The sequence below is a fragment of the Eutrigla gurnardus genome, assembly GCF_963514095.1.
Source record: "Eutrigla gurnardus genome assembly, chromosome: 3".
Classification (NCBI taxonomy): domain Eukaryota; kingdom Metazoa; phylum Chordata; class Actinopteri; order Perciformes; family Triglidae; genus Eutrigla; species Eutrigla gurnardus.
The window spans coordinates 29,741,037-29,754,967 of record NC_139917.1 but is presented as its reverse complement, the minus strand read 5'-3'; the positions used below and the strand labels follow the sequence as shown (position 1 = coordinate 29,754,967).

The window sequence follows — 13,931 nt, the reverse complement described above, 5'->3', positions numbered from 1 at the left end:
CATAGTGACCTGTCAATCAGCAGGTAAGCCCCGCCCCCTAAAGCATCCCCTGCTTTCTGGTCTGGTGGACTCTAAATGGACCATAATGTACTAAATGAACATCATGCTGGATTGAAGAAGACTTGAAACTAGAGATTGAGACCATAAACTCATGTTTACAATGTTTACTGAGATAATACATCAAGAGAGAAGTAGGACCATTTTCTCATAGACTTCTATACAACCAGAGAGGAGTCGCCCCCTGGTGGCCAGCAGAGAGAAGTAGGACCATTTTCTCATAGACTTCTATACAACCAGAGAGGAGTCGCCCCCTGGTGGCCAGCAGAGAGAAGTAGGACCATTTTCTCATAGACTTCTATACAACCAGAGAGGAGTCGCCCCCTGGTGGCCAGCAGAGAGAATGCAGGTTTAAGGCATATTCCAGTCCAACAGTTATTTAAGATGAGAAATGAGAAAGAAGAAGTGATGTTTTGGTGTTTACCCGCGGTGGATGAATCTCTCTGGAGGAGAAGATCTTTGGGACGTCTCTTTTGTTTGTCCCCTTTCCTCCGAGATTATAGCAACAACAAAAAATTAAAGAAATGAAGACGTCTAGATTAAGATGAGACGTCTAAGAAAGTGTTCAACCCTGAATAACCTGAATGTAAACTCGTCTTTTAAACTTCAGCCGGCTCTTTCAACATAAAAGCATCTCCACAACTTCAGTTTGTTCATGTTTTATTATTTTTTTCCTGAAGGGTCGTCCTCTTTAAAATGAACAGAACATTCCATCACTTAAAAAAAAAAAAAAAAAAAAACTGTTTCCAAATCGAGACCAGAAACCGAGAGACGACTGACAGAAAGAGAAACAATAAATACTCTGAAGCGTCCGAGCAGAGAGAAGATTCCCGCTCGTGTAACTTTCCACGCCGTGAATCTGGTGCATGACGCTGCCAGGATGTGTGCTACACCAGCCTGGAGGAAGGAGCGGATTCATGTTAACACCCAGTCCACTTAATGAGCACACACACGGTGTAATGATGGGGGGATACGATCCGGAGACTCTTAATACCCCAAAGAACGGCTCATTTAAGTTCAAAAACAGACAAACACTAGTATCGGGGACAAACCAGGGATGGAAAACTAATTCCCTTTAGGACGCCTTGATGGGGGAAGTGTTGGACGTCGGCCGGAGTGATGGAGGCCGAGGCGTTGGCAGGTTGTCGTGGAAGGAGGGGTCCGCGTGAGGAAGAGGAGGGCGAGGAAGAGGACGGGGTTGCTTCCTCCCGGTCCTCTCATTCTATATCGTCCTCGCTCAGACTCTGTGCGCTCACGATACGCTGCAGGACAGAAGCAGAGAACAAACGTTCCACTCATGAACTTTTAAACCGTGGCTTGTTTGTTTGTTTTCTATGAGGAGCAACAGGAGGAGATCCATAGTAAAGGAGGAGGTGTTGGGCCTACCTGGCTGATGCTGGGCAGTTTGGTGAGCAGCATCTGGAAGACGGGCGGAGGCAGAGTCTGCTGCAGCACCTGCAGCAGCTGCTGAGGCTGACCACACACCGCGATGGCGTTGGTCAGGTGGTCCACGCCTTTCTCGTAGTCTCCTGTGGAGCGAAGGGCAAGGCGTGAGGACACGCCCACGGACTACACAAACTACAGGGAGGATCGGACGGGAGAAACAAAGAGTGAATGTGAAGGAGGTGTTGGTGTGAGGAGGTGTTACCCTGAGCCAGCAGCTCCTCCCCCAGCTGGATCTCCTCCAGGAAGAACTTCTGCACCGCCTCGGCGTCCTTCAGGTCTGGGAGCTGCAGGACAAACAAGCGTCAGACGCAGGAAGGAACCGGTGTCTTTGTTTGACCGGGTTCCCACATGAAGGGGAATAAAAACAGGCCGCCTCGGCGTTGAGCGGACAGAAAAACAGACACAGTATTTTAAACCCGTTCATGTGTGAGCTGAAAAACTAAGTAACCATAGCAACCACTCACCAAATTGGGAGACACTCTTAAAAAAAAAAAAAACGATAAAGAAAAATACAGCGTGGGAAATATTATTGCAACTAAAATGTATAACATGATCAAAACAAAACTCCCTCATATTTAATGACGCGGCCCTAAAAAATGATCAAATCCTCCGACTTTCTACGTCTTGAAAATACTTTTTAAATTCCCCCGATATTCCAGAAACGCCCCCGAACCCTGTTTAGAGGTCAGATGTCACAGGAAGTCGTCGTCCCGTGAAAGGTAATAAGCTCTGATCTGTGAGTCGGTCAAACTGTCAGAATAAAACAGGAAGTGAAGCTGTTCTGCCTCTAAAATAAAAGCCTACATATAAAGTGGTTATTGCTTCCACTAGTGCAGATTATTAATGCTTAAACATGATGACATATGTATCAACGACTAACAACCAATCAAATCAACTGTCAAACACTGGAGACAACGAACATCGATGGATAAAAGCATGACTGGAACGAAACAAACATGAAAATCTGGTTGACCACAGTGATTGAATTTACTTTTATTCAAAAATAAACAATACATTTTGGTATTTAATAGCAGAACAGTAGATACAGTTTATAAAGTGAAGTGAGGCTTACCTGTCGGTAAACTGTTAAAAACCCATAAATATGTGAATATTCCTGAATTGGATTTTCATAAGTCAATTGATTACTGGTTGTAAATAAATCTTGTGCTGATGAATATTATGACATATAACCGAAGCATGTTTCTAGACAAGTCATTCCAAAAACCTGTAATAATTACAGAAGCTTTTCTGTGGGTTTTTTGGCATATTAAAGGGGCCAAACATCAACTTCTTGCATGTTGCTTAAAATGCACAGAAAATGTGATTCAGGTGACTGACAATATTTTATTAATGGTTAAAACCCCAAAAAGTGTGCAAATCACATAAAAGTAATATAAATATAAAAATAACTGGGAAAACTGTAATTAGTCTCTGCTGGTCAAGAGCAGGCGTCTCCTTACCTCGGTGGCCGTTGTGGAGCTGAACTGTGACCGGTCGTAGATCCAGCCTCGTGGGCAAGGTATCGTTATGTTTCCTGCGCCGAGGTCGTAGGTCAGCCGGGGGTCGTAGACACTGCAGGAGCTGAGGGAGCCGTCGTCCTGAGTCCCGAGGACCAGCGGTTCAGGGCCCAGCGACGCCCCGCCACCTCCAACGCCCTCCGGGCTCCCCAGGGCGCAGTGGTGGGGCGGCGTGGCGGAGATGAAGTTGTGCAGGAGAAAGTGCAGGGGGAGGATGGCGCGGGGAAGGCACAGGATGGACAGGAGCAGGAACTGGAACCTGGAGAAGCCGCCGACATGGTCCAGGATCTCCTCGAACCTCATGGTGGTGATGAGTTCACTGTCGATCAGGGTCCGACATCCGAAAACTCCCTCTCTCTCTCTGTTCGTCCTCTAATGTTTCTTAGTGTCTCTCTCAGCTCCTCGCACTTTGGGCGATCACAGTGTGAGGGAGGTGCATTATTGTGTGTGTGTGTGTGTGTGTGTGTGTGTGTGTGTGTGTGTGTGTGTGTGTGTGTGTGTGTGTGTGTGTGTGTGTGTGTGTGTGATTTCTGTCTGCTGACCTTCAGCAGAACAAACTGGATTCAGAGCAGACATCCAGCAGACACACAGAGAGCCTCTGAGGTTTTATTATAACCCAAAATATGATGCGAAGGTGATCTGGGACCCGAATACAAAACCTAAAGGAATTTTTGGTGGACACTTAAATATAAGGAGTCTTGCCTCAAAAACAGAGCAACTTGAACATTTATTGTTGGAATCTAACCTTGATTATCTGTGTCTATCTGAAACGTGGTTAACTCCAACAACTCCTTCTAGTGTTTATAGCATTTCAGGTTACAATATCTTCAGATTAGATCGTAAAAAAGGGAAGGGGGGTGGGGTTATGATTTATGTTAAAGAAGGAATACAATGTAGAGAAATGGATTTGCCCAGCCATACTTTAGAATGTGTAGGGGTTAAGATTACACTTTCCCCAGAAATGTCCTTTAATGTTATTGTTTTGTATCGACCTCCTAATGAAAAGGATTTGTTTTTTAAAGATTTATCTGGTATTTTGAAAAAATGTAATGGTAAAGAAATTATACTATTGGGGGACTTCAATCTGAACTGGCTGGATAAAACACGCAGAAAGAAATTAAAGGATATATCCACTAAATTTCAGCTGACTCAAATGATAAAAAACCCCACAAGAATAACAAGATCCTCAAAAACATTACTGGATGTAATTTTTACAAACAGAGTTGATCGTATATCAAAAACATATAACTTAATAACAGGTATGTCAGACCATAATCTCACCTTGGTAGCGAGGCAGCTGTCCAAGCTGAGGTACAAACACCAAAATAGAATGGCAGGTAAGAAACATGTCTCTTTGATTCCAAAGAAAGATATAGAGCATTTTGAGAATGACATCAAGAAAACTAAATGGGAGAGCATAGGTAATAATAAAAACTGTGAGCAGGCCTGTGCTGAGTTGATATCAACATTTAGCACACTTCTGTCTAAATACACTAAAACTGTACTTGTCAAGCAAAGTAAACAGACTTTGCCCTGGTTTAATGACACCTTATCACACCTAATGAAGACAAGAGATGCAGCTTTAAAAAAATCTTTAAAAACTGGCCTGGAAACAGATCACCTGATATTTAAAAGCCTTAGAAATAAGGTCACAGGACAGCTTCGAAAGGCAAAAGCCAATTTCTTCCTTGAGATAATTAAACAAGCAAAAGGAAACCCTAAACTGTTATGGAAAGGCATAGACCAAATCAGTGGAAAAGCTCGCCCTAAAAGCACTCCCATAGAACTTAAGTTAAATGGTAGTAACCAGACTGACAGTTTAGTTATCGCAGATGTTTTTAATGATTATTTTCTCAACTCTGTTATAGAACTGGGAGGTAATGTCCCTTTAGTACAACTCCCTGTTGGTCCAGCTAATGAGACAAATGCATTGTTTTTTAAAAATGTAGATGAGGCAAAGGTAAATAAAATGTTATCATCACTGTCAAACTCAAAGGCTAAAGATATTTGGGGAATTGATACTGTTTGTCTTAAAAAATATAAGAATGTTCTAACTACCCCCATCACTCGAATTATAAATCTGTCACTGAATGAAAACATATTTCCAAGTTCATTGAAGAATGCCATTGTGACTCCTGTCCATAAATCAGGTGACAGACAGGAAGTGAGCAACTACAGACCAATTAATATACTCCCGGCTATCTCTAAAGCTGTCGAAAAGACAGTTGCTGAACAACTGGTAGCTCATTTAAATAAAGAAAACCTACTGCATCCTATGCAGTTTGGGTTCAGAGCAAACCATTCTACTGAAACTGCATGTTGCTACTTCCTTGAAGTCGTTAAAAGCAGCCTTGATAAAGGAGGGGTGGTGGGTGCCTTATTTCTAGATCTAAGAAAGGCGTTTGATACAGTTAATCATTCAGTGCTCCTTTCAAAATTGTCAACATTTAAACTCTCAGTTAATGTATTAAATTGGATCCAGTCTTACTTACTTGACCGCTCTCAGTGTGTGCGGATCAATGATAAAACTTCGTCTTCTAAAGCCTGTGTGTTGGGAGTGCCGCAGGGCTCCATCTTAGGACCGCTGCTGTTTAGCACATACATTAATGACCTTCCATCTGTGTGTGATGAAGTAGGGACCCTGATGTATGCGGACGATACGGTCCTGTACACTGCTGGGAAAGATCCCGAAGAAGTAGCTGTGAAGCTGTCAATGGCAATGGAAAAAGTTACACGGTGGCTTCAGTACTCTCGTCTTACACTTAATACTAATAAAACGGTAACCATGTATTTCTCAAATAAACAACGAAATACTATTTTCCCAAATATATATGTTAATGGAGAAATAATAAAAAATGTCAATGAGTTCAAATACCTGGGTGTGATACTAGATTCCACTCTTACATTTAAGGGCCATGTTAAGAAAATGAGCCACACGCTGAAATATAACTTGTTAAATTTTAGAAACATCAGGAACTCATTAACAGTTGAAGCCGCGAAAACTTATTTCAATGCCATGATTTTGTCACATTATAATTACTGTATGTCCTGTTGGTCTCAGGCAAGTCCATCTGTCCTGAAACCCATCAGGTCACTACACAAACAAGCACTGAAAATATTAGACAGAAAGTCACGACAGTATCATCACTGTGAAATACTAAACAAATATAAAATGCTTAGCTTTGATAATCTAATGATGTATTCTAATGTCCGTCTAGTGTACAAAATAATTCATAATGTTGCCCCTCCCCCATTGAAAACCTTTGTTAAACTCTGCTCTGAGCATTCCACCAGAGCCTTAAGATCTGTCTCAAGTGGAGATTGTAACATCCCTAAGCGTAGCTCTGCCTTTGCTCAATCTGCCTTCTCTTTTAAATCTGTCAAATCATGGAACAATCTTCCAACTAATCTGAAACTTTGTACAGACTTCAATGTTTTCTCCCGGGAAGTCAAACAATGGATCCTAAGAAATCAGACATGTCAGCATTAATCATGAGCCTAAATTATTCTTAACCTTGGCAAAGTGTGAAGTATTTTAATAACTGTATGTTTTGTTAACTGATATGTAATAGGACTATGTCCTGAGTGTTTGTGATGTGTGAGAGGGTGTATATGCATATGTGTATGGATGTTTAGAATGCTATGTAAATTGATAATTCTTATATTTCTATTGTTCTTATTCACCTGCCCAGGGACTACGGATGGAAAGTAGCTAGTAAGCTAAATCCGGTACAAGGCATCTCGTCTCATCTCGAGACTAATGTTATTTTGTACATTGTCCCTGATACAAATAAACTTATTAAATAAATAAATAAATATTGTCCCAAAGCAAAGTAGGTTGTTGCCTAAACAAACAGAGAACTTATATACATTATGTTGCTCTTCATGTTTGTATGTCAAAATGTCGGTTCATGGAGGGTCAAAGTATGAAGCAGGATCAAACCTAGGCCACGTTTACACGTAGCAGAAACTAATATTCCCCCCTCCGTTTTCCAAAATAACATTGTGTTCAAAAGTTCTCATTTCCATCAACCTGCATAAATCCGCCGTCGAGCGCCGTTATAACTATACCAATCCTATGGGCGGCAGTGTAGGGAGAAGGACAAAGCCATGCAAGCCAATCAGAATCCTCAGAATCAACAACGACGAATAACACAAGCAACTTCCTGTGACGCTTGAGAACCTAAAACCCTGTTTCTCCCAGTTGACACGACAACACATAACCGGCGTTATCAGAAATCTCCACTTTGGCCGGAGTTTTTAGAAATAATCGTTTTCTGTGATAAAAACAGGGTTTTCGTGTAAATGAGAGGCCAAACCGGTGGAAATATCTGAGTTTTCCCTTTGTGTAAACAAGGCCTATACTAACGCGAGGAAACCAGTGGGGACCAGCAATCACACAGGCGGGAAACTGTGTGTTAATGGTGTTCTTACCGAGTACCAGGCCGATGATGGACAGCCCGCTGAGCGCCGCGCCGCAGAGCGCCCTATACACCGCGAACATGGCGTAGGAGTTGGAGAAGGCCGAGGCGACTCCAAACGTGGTGGAGGTGATGAGAGCCAGCAGAAGCATTGATTTACGCCCAAACCTGCAACACACACACACACACACACACACACACACACACACACACACACATACACACACACACACACACATTCCCATAAAAAAACTCAAGATTAAAGTTGTACATATACTTACAGTAGTAAGTACAAAACCATAACGTTTTTGAAAGAAATTGAGTGATCATGTATCAAGACATTGGATTAGACAAATTATGGCTCCTTGTTTAATTTGCCCAAAATCATATACTATATAGATCCATGTGGAGTCTACAGTTACCACCAAACACACACACACACTTTTTGTACACTGCGGTGCTGATTCTGCACAAACAGGTGCTGATATTGAATCGTTGTTGAAGCCTCACATCTCTTCTGTGAGGGTTGAAGACGTAACGAACCCGAAGAACTCACTTGTCAGATAGTTGTCCGAACAGAATGGCTCCGAACATGACGCCGACGAAGAAATACGTAGCCAGAGCTTGATTCAGCTGTTTGTTTTCACACACCAGATCCCACTGCAGAGACACAGACATGTTAAAACCTGTCTCACACCTCCAGTGGACATTAGTGGAACTGCAGTTTAGAGGTGCATAACACACGATTGGAATATACTGTAGACTGTATAAGAGGAAGTGGACGTAGTCATGGTGACCTGTTGGTTTGTGGACCTGTCAATCAGCAGGTAAGCCCCGCCCCCTAAAGCATCCCCTGCTTTCTGGTCTGGTGGACTCTAAATGGACCTGTGAATCAGCAGGTAAGCCCCGCCCCCTAAAGCATCCCCTGCTTTCTGGTCTGGTGGACTCTAAATGGACCATAATGTACTAAATGAACGTCATGCTGGATTGAAGAAGACTTGGAACTAGAGATTGAGTTTGAGTTGATTGACGTTCGATTAGTGGTTAATAATGAACTCTTGTGAAAGAAAGCGTTAAATTCCTGAGTTTATTACACACAGCGTTTTTGGTCACAGTCATAGCATCAAATAAATCTTTGTGCTAAAACATCAGGCTGTAACAACCAGTGTTGGGCAAGTTACTTCAAAAGCGTAATGCATTATTTATTACTTGTTACTGTCATTTCAAAGTAATTAGTTACATTACAATATTACTGTCTTTGAATTGTAAGGCATTACACTACTTTTACATTACTTTTGCATTACTTTTCTCCAAAATAAAAGGAAATATGGATTCTGTGTTCTCAATAGATCTTCTTGTGTTAAATAAAGCTCATTACACAGCAGGATGTGATGTGGTTTGGCATAATGACTGAGCTAGGCTTAAGGCTGACAAAAGTACAATATAATGTATAATATAAGACATTATAGAAATACTGTAACTTTAGGTATTCATATTGAAATCAATAGAGCTAGAGCCTACTGTAGATTGTAAAAAAAAAAAGTCATGACAAGATACACAACCCTTTTTACATTTCTATCCATGGACGTCGGAACTATTTTCTGAGAGGGGGGGCGGGATTTTTGTTGGGAGGGTCGGGGGAGAGACCACAATGATTAACGAACTAGACTGGATAAACGGTCCGCGTACGTTGCGGCCATCCGACTTTCGTTTTGTAGTCGACAGTAAAACGGACAACGAGTCGTTTCCCGTTTTTCGCTTCAAAATAAAAGAACGAAAAACGGAAAATGACTCGCATCCCGTTATTCGTTTTAAAAACGGAAAAGTTAAAGTTAACTGATATTAGATATTTTGTTCATGAAGGGGATTCGGGGATGAAATAACAGGGCCGTTTTTCATTCCAGATTTGCCGTACGTCTTTTTTAATGACCCGGAAGGCGCTGTGTTATGCTGCGAAATGACCTGAAAGCCTACCTGAGACATTTAGAGGGACATTTAGAGGGAGCTCTAAAACACTGTTCACTGTCAGCGGTTGACTTAATGACAGCTGACACGTCTCTGTCTCTCTGTATTCAGCGTGCAGAGAGGTGAAAACCAGGTTTACACCAAACAGCTGTTTCCTGTGACCTCTTACGTCCTCGGCAGGCTTTGGGATGTTTACGGTGGAAACAACTGGAACAACTGGGAGGAGGAAACAACCTCACCAGCAGAGCTGCAGGAAGAGGCGGAGCGACGTCACACTCCAGAAACGAAAGGAAAGTTGGTCAGAGCGGCAGCAACGCAGCAGTCGAGACTAACCTCCGTTTGTTTCTCAGAAAACAAGATTCAAAGTGACGTCATCACGTCTTTCTTAAACACGGGTGAGTACAGCTGCTAATATTGACTCTTCCAACAACCAGCATGAACACAAACTAAAGCTTGACTCGGCAGGAAGTTCTGGTCGAGTCAGCCGACACACACAAATCGGGAGCGGCCGTGAAGTGATAAAACTTCCGGTTTCAAAATAAAGGCTAGCGTGAAATATAAAACTTTTTTTTTAATATAAGATTTTATTCACAATAAGTATAAATCATATTGTGAATGTCTCTTATAAATTAACGTAATGCTCATTTGTAATAATGTTTAATCATTTTCAGTTTCGGGGCAGACAGAGATGTCCTGCACACAAATCTATCAGTCCTTTTCTGGAATTATTGAAATCATTATTTTGATATCATCCCAAAGAAATCTCATAAATCTACATATTATTCTGCATACATGTAGGAGTTAAACTAAATACAAATCAATACTGCTTCCTCTACTTTTAAAGGTTTTTACACCAGAGGACCAGTGGGAGGCTTTTAATGTGAAGCAGCTAGAGGAAATGTTTGTCAGTAAGCAGAGCTTTGATAGCAGGGCTATTCTCCAATTAAACTTCTACACAAAATGATGTGTCATCGCTTTGTTTCTCAGCAAGTCAAGACACAGTATCACAGGACAGAAGAACAGTCATCACACGTGTTTCTTAATAATATATGATAAACAACTAAAGTGGTATTTTAAATGAAGCGTTTTTCTTTTCTTTCACACTAGGTGTGTAGATATGGCTGCTGCAAACTATCCACATTCTGAAGATCAGTTTCTGTGCTCCATCTGTCTGGATGTGTTCACTGATCCAGTCACCACATCATGTGGACACAACTTCTGCAAAACCTGCATCGATACACACTGGAATACTAACGACCAGTACCTGTGTCCCATGTGTAAGAAGGTTTTTTACTCGAGACCTGAGCTGCACGTCAACACGTTCATCTCTGAGATGGTTGCTCAGTTCAGACAGTCAGCTCCACAGAAAGCCAGCAGCAGCAGATCAGAGCAGCAGGAGGCCAAACCAGGAGAAGTTCCCTGTGACGTCTGCACTGGATCCAGACTGAAGGCCCTGAAGTCCTGCCTGGTGTGTCTGGTCTCCTACTGTGAGACTCACCTGGAGCCTCATCTGACCACGTCAGTCCTGAAAAGACACCAGCTGATCGACCCTGTGGAGAACCTGGAAGGCAGGATGTGTAGGAAGCACGATAAACCTCTGGAGCTGTTCTGTAAGACCGACCAGACATGTGTCTGCATGCTCTGCAGCGTTTTAGACCACAAGACACACGAGTTTGTTCCTCTGAAAGAAGAATATGAAGACAAGAAGGCAGAGCTGGGGAAGACAGAGGCTGAAGCTCAGCAGATGATCCAGAAGAGACGACTGAAGATTCAGGAGATCAAACACTCAGTCGACCTCAGTGAGCAAGATGCAGACAGAGTGATAGCAGGAGGTGTTCAGGTCTTCACTGGTCTGATGGAGTCTGTTCAGAGAGTCCTGAATGAGTTCATCAAAACTATAGAAGAGAAGCAGAGAACGACACAGAAACAGGCTGAAGGCTTCATCAAAGAGCTCGAACAGGAAATCTCTGAGCTGAAGAAGAGAAGCACTGAGGTGGAGAAGGTCTCACTCTCTGAAGACCACGTCCTCCTCCTCCAAAGCTTCCCGTCCCTGAAAGCTGCTCCACCCACCAAGGACTGGACCGAGGTCAGAGTTCATCCACCATCATATGAGAGGACTGTGGTGAAAGCTGTGGCCCAGCTGGAGGAGACGCTCAGTACAGAGATGAAGAAGCTGGTTGCTGAGTCTGAGCTGAAGAGGGTCCAGGTCTATGCAGTAGATGTGACTCTTGATCCTGATACAGCACATCCTCAACTCAACCTGTCTGATGATGGGAAGCAAGTTATTCATTTAGATGTGAAGAAGAATCTCCCCGACAACCCAAAGAGATTTTCTGATTGTATTGGTGTCTTAGCAAAGCAGAGTTTCTCTTCAGGCAGATTCTACTTTGAGGTTCAAGTTGAAGGAAAGAATAAATGGGATCTTGGAGTGGCCAGAGAGTCCATCAACAGGAAGGGGGAAATCCAGCTGAGCCCTCAGGAAGGTTACTGGACTATATGTTTGAGAAATGGAAATGAGTACAACGCTCTTGCTGACCCTCCGGTCCGTCTCTCTCTGAAGTCTCAGCCTCAGAAGGTGGGGGTGTTTGTGGATTATGAGGAGGGTCTGGTCTCCTTCTATGACGTAGATGCTACAGCTCTTATCTACTCCTTTACTGGCTGCTCCTTCACTGACAAACTCCTCCCATTCTTCAGTCCTTGTCTTAATGATTCTGGTGAAAACTCTGCACCTCTGATCATCTGCCCTGTCAGAATAAACTAATCATTTATCTTATTTAATTTATAGAAATTAATCATTGAAAGGAACAAATATACAGTCTCATTTGATAGTGTGGTATTAGTACTTTTACCTGAGTAAAGGATCTGAATACTTCCTCCACGTCTGTGGGAGCGTATGTGACGCAATTCATCCAACAATTTTTCTGTTATTTTATTGTAATAAACATAAAAAAAGATGCTGAAATAACGACATGATGATGACAATATGTAAAAACCCCAAAGTCATGTTTTTTTTAGGTCTGACTGCAAGACGACAAGCAAATAACTTAAAATGCTGGTTTTCTGAATGGAGTCTGGTTGATGGGAGCTAGGCTACGCTAACATTGTAGCTGCTCCGTCAACACTTAAAATAACATCTAGACATAAATACGGCAGAGACCTCGTTGTTTGTACCGTTGACAGTCTCTGGTTTCATCATAGTCTGGTCTCTGGACTCATGTGGACTACTATCTACACCTCTGGGAGACCACAGACCGCTACGATATGTTTAAGTCTCCATTTCTGATTCAGTGACGACAGGAGGAGAATCTCAATGAAACCATTGAGGAGAATCCACTCTGGGGGATGAAGCAATAAGACATGGAAGAAATGTCCAACAGAAACTTTGATGAATGTCGACTGTCGTTATTAATGAATGTAAATAAAGGAAGAATGATTTCAAACTGGCCTTTGTTTGTTGGCTTTTGTTTGTTCACCAGATTCATGTGAGAGTTCATGCTGTTGTACTTCGTGTCACAGAGCGCCGTCTCGGTCCGGCTGGTGTTGGAACTGGACGGCACTAATGTGGAGGGCAGGTCCATCCGGGTGAAGAAGAATTATAATAATAACAATAATAATAAACTTAATTTGTATAGCACCTTTAAAAATAAGAGCTTACAAAGTGTAAACGCATAGTGACCTGTCAATCAGCAGGTAAGCCCCGCCCCCTAAAGCATCCCCTGCTTCCTGGTCTGGTGGACTCTAAATGGACCTGTCAATCAGCAGGTAAGCCCCGCCCCCTAAAGAATCCCCTGCTTTCTGGTCTGGTGGACTCTAAATGGACCATAATGTACTAAATGAACATCATGCTGGATTGAAGAAGACTTGAAACTAGAGATTGAGACCATAAACTCATGTTTACAATGTTTACTGAGATAATACATCAAGAGAGAAGTAGGACCATTTTCTCATAGACTTCTATACAACCAGAGAGGAGTCGCCCCCTGGTGGCCAGCAGAGAGAAGTAGGACCATTTTCTCATAGACTTCTATACAACCAGAGAGGAGTCGCCCCCTGGTGGCCAGCAGAGAGAAGTAGGACCATTTTCTCAAAGACTTCTATACAACCAGAGAGGAGTCACCCCCTGGTGGCCAGCAGAGAGAAGTAGGACCATTTTCTCATAGACTTCTATACAACCAGAGAGGAGTCGCCCCCTGGTGGCCAGCAGAGAGAAGTAGGACCATTTTCTCATAGACTTCTATACAACCAGAGAGGAGTCGCCCCCTGGTGGCCAGCAGAGAGAATGCAGGTTTAAGGGATATTCTAGTCCAACAGTTATTTAAGATGAGAAATGAGAAAGAAGAAGTGATGTTTTGGTGTTTACCCGCGGTGGATGAATCTCTCTGGAGGAGAAGATCTTTGGGACGTCTCTCTTGTTTGTCCCCTTTCCTCAGAGATTATAGCAACAACAAAAATAAAATAAATGAAGACGTCTATATTAAGATGAGACGTCTAAGAAAGTGTTCAACCCTGAATAACCTGAATGTAA

At 42.6% G+C, this 13,931-nt stretch overlaps 1 protein-coding gene across 1 annotated transcript; it reads left to right on the top strand.

Moving 5' to 3' along the window:
* Positions 1-9,421: 9,421 nt before the first annotated feature.
* Positions 9,422-12,850, top strand: LOC311011355 (E3 ubiquitin-protein ligase TRIM21-like). Its single transcript, XM_084006262.1, has 2 exons — positions 9,422-9,801; positions 10,514-12,850. The coding sequence occupies exon 2, from the start codon at positions 10,524-10,526 to the stop codon at positions 12,165-12,167; it is 1,644 nt and encodes a 547-aa protein (XP_083862388.1). The 5' UTR covers positions 9,422-9,801; positions 10,514-10,523; the 3' UTR covers positions 12,168-12,850.
* The last annotated feature ends 1,081 nt before the right edge of the window (positions 12,851-13,931 follow it).

What these genes read in the sequence shown, in the direction of transcription:
- LOC311011355 (XM_084006262.1), top strand. Translation starts at nt 10,524, where the DNA reads ATGGCTGCTGCAAACTATCCACATTCTGAAGATCAGTTTCTGTGCTCC.